Source organism: Myxocyprinus asiaticus, chromosome 14, assembly GCF_019703515.2.
Source record: "Myxocyprinus asiaticus isolate MX2 ecotype Aquarium Trade chromosome 14, UBuf_Myxa_2, whole genome shotgun sequence".
Classification (NCBI taxonomy): domain Eukaryota; kingdom Metazoa; phylum Chordata; class Actinopteri; order Cypriniformes; family Catostomidae; genus Myxocyprinus; species Myxocyprinus asiaticus.
The window spans coordinates 20,365,235-20,376,696 of record NC_059357.1 but is presented as its reverse complement, the minus strand read 5'-3'; the positions used below and the strand labels follow the sequence as shown (position 1 = coordinate 20,376,696).

Here is an 11,462-nt window from a genome sequence, read left to right as displayed (position 1 = left end):
CCCAAATGTAGATGTATAACCATCCATATGAAAATGTAGCCATCACCCCATCTGTTTGAACAAATCTGGAACATCAATCAATCAATGTTCGATTATTTGTCGTTAATATTGAATCAACCCCTCAATGCCCCCCCCCCCCCCCCCAATTGTTTTTGACGTGAACTACATTTCCCATGTACCACTGCATTGAGAGTTTCAGATAAAAACATCCTGAACATAACGGACATTTGACAGACCGCCGCAGCGGAGAAGGGACGTGTTCATTTAACCGTGCACTCCCAAAGGCATAAATCCAGAAAAACTCCAGCCTGAACAATGTCTGAGGGCGACAACAAAAGCGCAAATCTTTTGGTAAGTGGTGTATTAACATTGCTTTCGCCCTTGGTCGTCTGATGTCGAAATATATTTTCAATCAGACCGGGTGTGTGCATGAAAAGGGCTCCTTTTCTTTATGCTACACAGACTTGTGCTGCTCTTGACCACATTTTAAAAAGACATATCGATACATATAGATTGATCGATCGATTAGTTGTAAATAATAATGGCGTGAATGCGGCTAATAACGATGATTCGTAAACACGGCACCGAAATTAACTGCGTGAAAAGACATGTTAGCAAGCTAACTCTGCTAACGTTACAGATTACTCTCAAATGGTTGTTTTACGTTTTCCCGACGCATAACTTGCACCTACGTGTTTTGAGTTTTTAGATGTTAAAGCTTCTTTGATAAATACTTGAATTTGTAAATTAGCTCCAGCTTTGCTGGAGGTCAGCGTGACAAAACAGCCTTTGAAAATAATGTTTATAACACTCTTTGAAGCGTCTTTTGATTTGATATCTTAAAAAATGACACGTTAAGCTACAAAGAGCTCTGAGGTTTCGTGCATTTTATAATCTAAACTACGTTTTTGTTTACGTTATTGCTTATCTCACCCGTGTTGCAAGTGACTGAGCTGGCCTACTGGTTAGCAGTTATGCAATATTTCGCAGATTTCTTCATTTTTAAAATCATATTTGTATCCTCTAGTTTCTCTCTCTCTCTTTTTTTTTTTTTTTTTTTTTTTTTTTTTACTTTCTAAATATTTAACTAGCTTGCATATATATCATTTTCTGTCAGCATCGATTTAAAATTCCCGTCAATCCAGTTGGATGTGCCCATCCTAAGACTTCATGACACTCCTCTATGCTATGGCATCTGTCGAAACAGAATTCATTGTTCTTATTGTTATTGACTGTGAAACATTAATGTAGGCTCAAGAAACGAGTCAGCTGGAAGAACACTTGCAAGGATGGGGAGAGATCATCCTGGCTGGAGATCAGTTTCTGCGGTGGGAGAGGCCATGGTACCCTGGAGTAGTAGTGGGCACCACCACAATCCTCTTCACGTGAGTCTGCAGTTCATAATCGCAGATGATCTTTACCATCATCATTTTCTCACCTTTTTTTTCCACACAGATTCTAGGTCATTACACAATAGAAATTATTATTTTCCAGTGATATACACTCATTGAGCACTTTATTAGGTACATCTGTACATCTACTTATTAATGCGATTACCTTATCAGTCAGTGGTGTGGCAGCAGTGCATAAGATCATGCAGATACAGGTCAAGAGCTTCAGTTTATGTTCACATCAACCATCAGAATGGGGAAAAAAATGTGATCTCAGTGATTTCGACCATGGCATGATTGTTTGTGTCAGACGGGTTGGTTTGAGTATTTCTGTAACTGCTGATCTCCTTGGATTTTCACACAGAACAGTCTCTAGAATTTACTCCAAATGGTGCCAAAAACAAAAAACATCCAGTGAGCGGCAGTTCTGTGGATGGAAATGCCTTGTTGATGAGAGAGGTCAACAGAGAATGGCCAGACTGGTTTGTGCTGATAGAAAGCCTACAGTAACTCAGATAACCGCTCTGTACAATTTTGTTGAGCAGAATAGCATCTCAGAATGCACAACATGTCAAACCTTGAGGCAAATGGGCTGAAGACCATGTCAGGCACTTTATTAGGACCATAGTGTTCCTAATAATGTGCTCAGTGAGTGTATGTATGTATTTTAACCTTATAATCTAGGCTAATCTATTTAGCATGTTATCACTCTGATTCTTACTTAATCTGTAGGAAACCTTTAATCTAAAAGTGCTAAACAAGTTGTTCTTACAAGCTAAACTGTGCCACTAGCATCATCAAACAAATTGCAAAAATGATTGTTTGTAAGCATGTTTCAGGAACACTCCCCGTGTCTTCCATTTTTCAAACAAACAGATTGTCCCAGACGAAAACAATATTTAAATTCAATGTTGCTATGTCTGGCTGGATGCTTCAATAAACATAGTCATTTTTAAAATAACTTTTTGGGGAAAGCAACCCACAAATGACTTCCTTACTGTTGTCTCTGCATATTAACCTGGAATATGAGATATCGAATTTTAACATCGAAAAATTGCACACTTCAGCTTTTAGTACTTGATGTTTGAGCACTAAGTTTTAAAGGAGAACAAATTCAACCTACCCCCATTCATTTTCAGGAATAGCCAGTAACTCATGCATCAAGTAATCATGCGTCACTCCATTGTGATGTTATTTGTTGACAGTACACATTATTAGATGAATGTAAGGGTGTTTTGTCTTCTGTTTTTGGCAGGCTGATCTACTACTTGGACCCTTCTGTTCTTACTGGTCTATCCTGCACTGTAATGATTCTGTGTCTGGCTGATTACCTGGTGCCCACTCTTGCCCCTCGTGTCTTTGGTTCCAACAAATGGTGGGTGAAAGGAAAAGGCATTACATAAGATCCTGTTGTTGAAAGCAGGGCCTAAAGCGATAGTTCACCCCAAAATGAAACATCATAATTTTTTCACCCTCATGTTGTTCTAAACTTGTATGACTAACTGACTTCCGTGGAACACAAAATGAGTCAGCTTCAGTCACCATTCACTTTCAGTGCTTTTTTTTTTTTTTTTTTTTTTTTTTTTTTGAGAAGGGTCTGCTTGTGAGTTTAACCTTGAGTGGCACTTTTGTCTTCAGAAGTTAAATGTCTTCCTCTCTCAGTCTAATGAATTCAACACATGAGATCCCCTAACATAGAACATGCATTGGTATTTGCACAGCATGCACATTCTTGCCCTTTCTGATTTAGTTTTAGTCTGTCTCCCCCGGCAATTTCCGTTGCTCTAGTTTGGGATCCAGAATCTTGAGTGTCTTTGAGTGACATGTTGCAGTTGCTGCTGGGTGTCCAGTGTCAGGCACAGTGCTGGTTTGACTCAGCAGATATCTGCTGTTCTGATCCAGGCTATACTCTCTGCAGAGACACGGCAACACCAAGAGATCTTGCTATGCACCTCCTATTTTGCAGAGCAAGTCTAGATCAGAGTGGAGTGTTTATGAGTCTGGCGGCGTCCTGTGGACTTTAGGCTTAACCTTGAATATGGTCATGTTTTATGCCCAAAAATAAAATTAAGTGCCTAAGCACAGATGGTCCACAACTGTGGACTGGGTCAACTGAAATGATTGTTTCAGTGCATTGCTTGTGCATAAGTATTGTTAAATATTTTGTTAACATTTATGATGTTTGCATGTTGTATTACACTCATTTTAAGTGCCTTTAAAGACACATTCATTAAAGCTTTCTAACAGTTTAATGGAATACAGCCCATTAAGTCTTTCCTACAATGCCTCTGTAAATTAAAGCAATAAGCCACAAGAGACAGTGTGTTACAGTGATCTTGTCGCATGACACAAAGCAGAGTGCCTTAAACCCCCTTACCCATTATAAAATTGATCTAACACATACTTGATTGGCTTGTTTCTTTTTATAAAACGGTGACAACAGCACTAATTATATAAGAAACTAATGTTCAATAAAGAGTTCAATTTATTATTGATCATTATCAGAATAAACATTTATTTTCAGAATAAAACAATTTGCCACATAATATAGTTTAAGGTTTAAGAATGTACAGTGTGAAACCTCAGAACATGAAAACCCAGGATTGATTATTAACCCAGGGTAAAGTATGAACAGTGTGAAACATGAGACAAGATAACCCAGGTTTTCGTTTACCCAGAGTTAAGGATGACCCTTGGTTAACAATTTCAAGTGTGAAAAGCCCTTGCCTGAGATTGTGAAAATATTTTTGTATAATGACATGACGGCCAAACTGTATAATTTCATAGATGTGCTACTTTCATTTTTCCTGTATTACTCTCTTCACACAAGATAGAATAATTTAAACGTGCGTTAAGCGATTTTAGCCGTTCTGGAACTCACAAAAGACTTTTAATTAGCCACGCCCCTCCTTCCAAAGCCATGCACTCCAAAGAAGTGCACTCTCACACACACACTTGGAGAACGTTGGTGCAGGTGGAAGGTCTCCCTGAGTATTTCGCCATCTGATCCAGAGTATTCCACGGGAACAGGACACCTTACCAGCACTTATACGAGCATATTATATGGGCTGCCCTGTGAACGTGCACAGTGATTGACAGGCAAAAAGTCTTCTGATTGGCTAAACAAATGATCTGACTGCAGCCTGCCATAAACGGACGCGACCGTTGTGAAAGCATCACTTACCTATAGGTTACTTGATAAGGGAAACGATCTCGCTTTAAAAACAGTAGACTTCTGAGACATCGGTATGATATCCATTTAATGCTGCATGATTTTTTTAATTAATATTGAAATCCTGGCCTTGCGTGATTATTAAACCTTAAAAAGCTGCATTTTAAAATATAATCTGTATTCAGCACTTCAGTCAGTGCTGTATGAGCAAGCCGCACCCTCTAGTGGTCTGGATAGCATTATCCATAATACCACTATAATACAGAATTTAAAAAGGGTTTTTGTTCCTTCGATTAAAATAGACGGCCTATAGTGTTTTGTTTTGTATCGGTATTGGCCACAAATCTTCATATTTGTGCATTCCTAATTTATTTATTTAACTGGTTAATAGCTGTGCAATAAGCAGTATAATATACTGTCAGCTGATCATAACCACAGAATAAACCCTGACAGGTTGATGCAGCACCCCGCAACTTATTTTAAAATAATGACTAGCTGAATGTACATTTATTCCTTGCATATATAGCATAAAGGCAATGTTAAACATGTTTTCTGTGTTTTATTGTCCCTGCACAGGACCACAGAACAGCAGCAGCGTTTCCATGAGATCTGTGGTAACCTTGTAAAGACCCAGCGCCGTGTGCTCGGCTGGTGGAAACGTCTGTTTGCCCTGAAGGAAGAAAAGCCAAAAATGGTACATGGCAACTATATTTCACACATTTTATGACATGAACAGCACCTTCATTTTTGCATGTCTGAGCAACTCACAAGTGACTCATAAGTTGTTTTCCAACTGCCATTTCAGACCACTGTGTTGGCTGTCTTATCAAAGTTACTCAGCAGTTGGAACAAACAAAAATAAGCCCCGCCCTTGTGTTTCCATTACATCATGCAACTTCTGCAAAAATATGCAAACACGGTATGCCTCTATGCAACACGTTTGTTTTACTTCTCTACAGTATTTCCTCTCTGTGATCAGCAGTCTTGTGGCTGTGGCCTGGATTGGACAACAAGTCCACAACCTCTTCCTCACCTACCTGATTGGTATGTACACTGTTTATCTGGGCTAAAGGTTTACTGAGTTAAGCAAACTTGTAACATCATGAAAAAAATCCCCTTTGCTGAATGGCCCCCAGGGATTACATACAACATTAGGCAATACACTGTTAAAACATTGCAAATCTATGTTGATTTTAAAATCTCAGCCTGTTCCTGAAAGTTACCTTTCAGGCAGGGTCTACTGCATATCACATTTTGAAACTAGGTTTGTTAAGAAGTGTTGTCTGTAAAGGTTTCATTTAACCAGGTCATCGTAAAATATCAGGTATTGTTTATTTATGTGCAACTTCTATTTATTTGAAAATGCTCCACTGAATGGCTGTAGGAGTCACAATCATAGAACAATTAGTTGTATCAAGCACATAGTTGTGATTCAGAGTGTCAGCGTAGATGACTCACTCTATTTTCACAGAATTAAATCTGTACCATCTAGGAATCTATCACATGAAACACATTTACTGTGTCAAGTGTGCAAATGGTAGTGTGCAAGCTGACTAGGCGACTCAAAGAGGTCATTGTATTTAGGTCATGAAATATGCTACCGCTTCTTTCCTGTGCACAAGATTATGTGTTTGTAGGAATTGAGTGCAATCTTGTCTACTTTAAGGAAACACTTTTAAAGGTTGGTAGTGGCCAAAAATATTGGCACCCTTGGTAAATATGAGCAAAGAAGGCTGTGAAAAAAACAGCTTTGATCTTTCATTCAAAAAATTCACAAAAATCTAACCTTGAAGTAAAACAATTGAAAGGGGGCAAATATCTCATTATTAAATATTTTTCTCAAACACGTTGGCCACAATTATTGGCACCCCTAGAAATTCTTATGAGTAAAATATATCTGAAGTGTATTCCCAAGCATATTTTACATTTTTTTTTTTTTTAGTGCACCTGGGTAACTAGGAACATGAAATTGTTCAGCCATGACTTCCTGTTTCACAGGGGTATAAATATGAGGTAACACACAGGCCAAATTCCCTTAATCATCAATCACAGTGGGTTAGACTAAAGAATATAGTTCTGATGTGCGGCAAAAGGTCGTTGAGCTTCACAAAATGGGAAGTGGCTATAAGAAAATAGCCAAAGCATTGAAAATACCCATTCTTCACCACTGGAGATGTTAAGAATTGGCCTGGAAAAGGACGTGTGTCTATATTGTCTCCATGCATGGTGAGGAGGATGGTTCAAGTGGCCAAAGAATTGCAGACATTAGTTGGGTCTTGGGGTCAAAGTCTAAAAAATAAAAAATAAATAAAATCAGACATCACCTACATCACAAGTTATTTGTGAGGGTTTCAAGAAAAAAAGCCTCTGCTCTCATCCAACAACAAACTCAAGCATCTTCAGTTTGCAAGACACTACTAGAACTTCTAATACATCCGGGTTCTATGGTCAGATGAAACAAAAAAGAGCTTTTTGGCAGCAAACACCAGATATGGGTTTGGTGTACACAGAGATTAAGTACCCAATGCCCACGGTTAAATGTGGTGCTGCATCTTGAATGTTGTGGGGCTGTTTTTCTGCCAGAGGTCTTGGACATCTTGTTCGGATACATGGCATTATGGAAAAAAATCAAAACCTGACTTCCTCTGCCAGAAAGCTTACAATGGGCCCTTGTTGGATCTTCCAGCAGGACAGTGATCCAAAACAAACATCAAAATCAACACAAAAATGGTTCACTGACCACAAACTCAAGGTTTGCCATGGCCATCCCAGTCTCCTGACCTGAACCCCATAGAAAATTTGTGGGGTTAACTGAAGAGGAGAGTCCAGCAACATAGACCTCTGAATTTGAAGGATCTGCATAGATTCTGTATGGATGAATGGTCTCAGATCACTTGCCAGTTGTTCTCCAGCCTCATTAGGCATTATAAGAGAAGACTCAGAACTGCTATCTTGGCAAAGGGAGGTTGCAAAAAGTATTGAATAAAAGGGTGCCAATAATTATGGCCAATGCATTTTGGAGAAAAATATTTATTTAATAATGAGATATTTCCTGTTTCATTTGTTTTACTTCAATTAAAGGTTAGAGTTTTGTGAATTTTTTTTTTTGAAAGATCAAAAGGCTAAACAAAACAGTTGTTTTCACAACCTTCGTGTATTTTTGGCCACTACAGTACATTTGCCCATTTGTCATTTAGGTCACTTGGAGGTTGTCTAAAGGCACAACAATCCAAAGTCAGTGGTCTTGATCTTACTGTCACCAGATTGCCATCTTACAATGTTTCTCCACTGTGCCAGACTGCCAACCCAGTATTAGCAGAGTAATATAATTTCTTTAAGGCAATTTTTGCCTATTGAAATGCCCAATGGCACAATTCACGTAAAATTGTACCATTCAAAAGACTACACTTTATCGTAAAACTCTGAAGCGTTTGTGCCACATATGAGCAGCTGAACTGGGTAGACTAACTTTTTCAAACTTTTGCAATGTACTGGGCCCTTGAATTAGTAATTAGACAAGAACTGATTAATTGTCTGTTCGTTTCTCTTTTGTATTTCACAGTGAGCTTCCTTCTGCTTCTGCCTGGACTAAACCAACATGGCATCATTACCAAATATGCTGGCATGGTAAAACGAGAGATCAACAAGCTTCTCAAACAGAAGGAGAAGAAGAATGAGTAAAAGAAAAAGCTTTGAAATGCAAGTCAGAAGTAAAAGTTGAAACAATTAGACCATTAATCATCTCCCCCTGCTTATCAGCAGTCAACCTGAAAAACCAACTCAAAGCACCTGCAGTAACTTTTTGCTGAAAGTGAAAATATCCAATAACCGGCTTAAATGTATGCAGATATCACTTCACATAATTTTTTGGTTTTTTAAATTCCAGTTTATGCGTTTTCCATCTCTAACACCATGGTTGGCAGAAGCAGTTTTTTCAACACTGATGCGTTAATTTCAGCTGTCTTGCATCCATGTATTTGCATGTCATGTAAATGTTTCAAGTCTGTGCATATAAAGACCGCTTTATTGCTTGCAGTCCATTTTTAAGACAGCAAGGCAACTACTGAGCAACATTTATTTTAACCAATCAGGCACAGAACACATTATGAGAAGTCTTCAAATATAGCCTGTTTTTCCTCTGGACAGCTTGGAAACATGTATTTGCACACTGTTCTGAAAATTGCACTGGAAAAACAGAAGCAACTGGAGTGAGAAGCTTGTTTGTGTAGGGGAACTTAGACCCATACTGCTGTACTAGTGCTGTGTAGACTTCATAGCTCTAGCCACTTCCCAATCCAACACCTGTTGTTGAGCTGTAAATATACATGTTCATTTTCTCTCCTTGTATTTCTTTGTTTCCACTGGCTTGTCTTAAGTTTGTCTTTTCTGTGTCCTTTAAACCATCATTTTATCTTTGTGTTTGTTCACAACAATAAACTATTATTCAAACCTAATTTTGGTTGCTGGTGTGTTTATTATACAATGGCAAGAAAAAAATATGTGAACCATTTGGAATTATGTATAAATAAAGACTGATATCTGTATAAAGATATCAGTCTATTAATTTGAAAATAAAAATGTGGATAAACCAATTCATGAATGAGACATTTTTAAATAAATGTTTAATTCACATTTAAGTGTAATTATAATTTATTAAATTGTGCATTAATAAATCGTGTATTTATTTCATGTTTAAAAATGCACTTAAATGTAACAATATAAAAGCACATTAATCAGTCATTTTTAAATGTGTTGCCGTTCCTGCTCGACCCGCTCTGAGCAGGATTTAAATCGGTGTCTCTGGTATGGGAGGCAGGCACGCTAATGAGGAGGCAAAAGCAAAGTTTTTCTAGCGAGTCCATTGGTGACCATCTTTGGAATGCTCTCTGGAGGCTATTTTCAGTCATGACAGTGCAGCTCCAATCTACTTGAATGGGGGAACACCGAAATGTAAAAACGGTTGGTCAAGATTACGATCAAACATATCATCAGCAGTAAAATCTGACAATGCTGGTTATCATAAATTGTGCTGCTTTACCTCGGATTACACAAAAAAATATAATTCCCAGCTTGTATAGCTAATGCGCATGTGCGTTCTGGAGTTGATTGACAAGCAATGTCTGTATCTAAAAGGTGATTGGTTGTTTTACATGTAAGGTGGGACTTCCTTTCTACATCCGTTGACCGTTGGGCGCTAGAGCTTCTTGGTTGGGCATTCCAATTTCTCCCATTCATTTAAATAGAAGTGGCCCGTATCTGCTAAATAGTCTCTGGCTAAAGGCTACAGCTGCTAGCATCAGTCACTAGAGCACCTCTTGAGGCCAGGGAAGTGAGGATTACACACTGCACAGCTGGTTACCGTTACAAATGCACCTTTTAATTAGCATTTTAAAAAAGCATTTGGCAATTGCTTTTCTTCGTCTATTTGCCACTGGCTTTTCTTTTTCTTTTTGCTTTGGCTTTTTCATTTTACTTTGGCTTTTCTTTATCCATTTGACAATCGAGTTTAAAAATGCCATTGGACAGTTGACACGTGGGAGAAACCAATGAACTTTCGACTCAGTTTTAAGACGCACCACCTCTCTCACATCCCACTCGAAGGAGATGTAAGATGGTCTGTCATTGGACGGATATTGATAGAGATTTAAAGTCTTTGAAGCCTGCACAAAAGAAACGGATGCGAGGCATATCGGAAGTTAATGGTCACTTGTCGCTGCTGCAGTTAAATGCCAAGTGCGGTTCTCCCGAACGTGCACAGTGGGACCTGTCCAGGAAGGGAGACGGTAACCGCTATGCCGTCAACAGAATCAATCCGCGCCACTGACTGAAAGCACGTGGCCGCCATGCTCGCGCTCCACTGGCTTGGGGTACCGACCAGCTGGAGAAAGATGCCAGACCTCCGGGCTGCAGCGGCTGCTAGATCCTACCTGGAGCGAACGCTTCTCTGTGTGGCCAGACCTTATCTCATCCGCTCCTATCAAGTGGTGACAACTTCCACTTTCAGTGATATCACATTTTTAAATATTAAAAAGGTGGTCATAAAGTGTCTTAAGTAAATGTTTTATTGAGAGAATTGCCTGAGTATGATCGGGAAAAGGCGGACCAGCTGATACACCTGAAGGCGAGCACACTTTGATGAAAATGGTAGAGCTTAAACTACTGTTGTTTTACTTGTCATGCATTTAAAAACAGTCTCTGTGCTTCTTAATCTTGTGTTGTGCACCTCTTCATAAAGATGTGTGATGAACTTGAACTGTGATGAACTTGAAGTAGGGTATGCCCTTTGCCGACGTGAGTGACCGTACTCTGCTAATGAGAATGTTGGCGTGCACAGGTGTGGCTTGTTTTGGTGAACTATTTAAAGAGATTACTGGTAATGGATAGGGTCTTTCTTTTTTTTTTGTCTGGTTCTTGTGTGAGGTTGATGTGGGGACGGGAGTTCCTATTATTTTGTGGGACACGCTAAACGGCCACTCAGGGCAGTTAGTGTCTCTGGCGGTGAAGATAGTTAGTGGGGGAAAATGTGTTAGGTAGCTATAATGCAAGGACTTCCCATCTGAATACATCTGTCCTGCGATATCATTAGACTGGCAACACCGTTACACGTGAAAGGGGGAGGCTGCCTGCTCACATTTGAAAAGGAGGGTAATACTGTTGACCTTTATTGTGTGAATCCTGTTCACTTTTATTGTGTGATTTAACATTTAATAAATATTGTGTGGTTGTATTACGACTGCTGTGTGCTCCTCTCTTTGTCCCGATTATACTGGGTGTTACACTGTTGGCAGCGGTCTGATCTAATCCATCATAAAAAAGACAGCCTGTATGGAGGTCAGAGATGAGCATCAGGAGGGCGCGGCAGTTGCCCAAACTGCATCAATAGCGTCAAACGCATCTTC

At 39.2% G+C, this 11,462-nt stretch overlaps 1 protein-coding gene across 1 annotated transcript; it reads left to right on the top strand.

The window, feature by feature from the left end:
• Nucleotides 1-183: 183 nt before the first annotated feature.
• On the top strand, nucleotides 184-9,017 carry LOC127451367 (ADP-ribosylation factor-like protein 6-interacting protein 1). The gene is made up of 6 exons (XM_051716019.1): nucleotides 184-351; nucleotides 1,252-1,385; nucleotides 2,647-2,766; nucleotides 5,140-5,257; nucleotides 5,523-5,607; nucleotides 8,126-9,017. The coding sequence occupies exons 1-6, from the start codon at nucleotides 316-318 to the stop codon at nucleotides 8,242-8,244; spliced, it is 612 nt and encodes a 203-aa protein (XP_051571979.1). The 5' UTR covers nucleotides 184-315; the 3' UTR covers nucleotides 8,245-9,017.
• Nucleotides 9,018-11,462: the final 2,445 nt, after the last annotated feature.

Coding starts and splice junctions, on each gene's coding strand:
- LOC127451367 (XM_051716019.1), top strand. CDS start 316: ATGTCTGAGGGCGACAACAAAAGCGCAAATCTTTTG. Junction 352..1,251: donor ACAAAAGCGCAAATCTTTTG/GTAAGTGGTGTA, acceptor ACATTAATGTAG/GCTCAAGAAACGAGTCAGCT. Junction 5,258..5,522: donor AGGAAGAAAAGCCAAAAATG/GTACATGGCAAC, acceptor ACTTCTCTACAG/TATTTCCTCTCTGTGATCAG.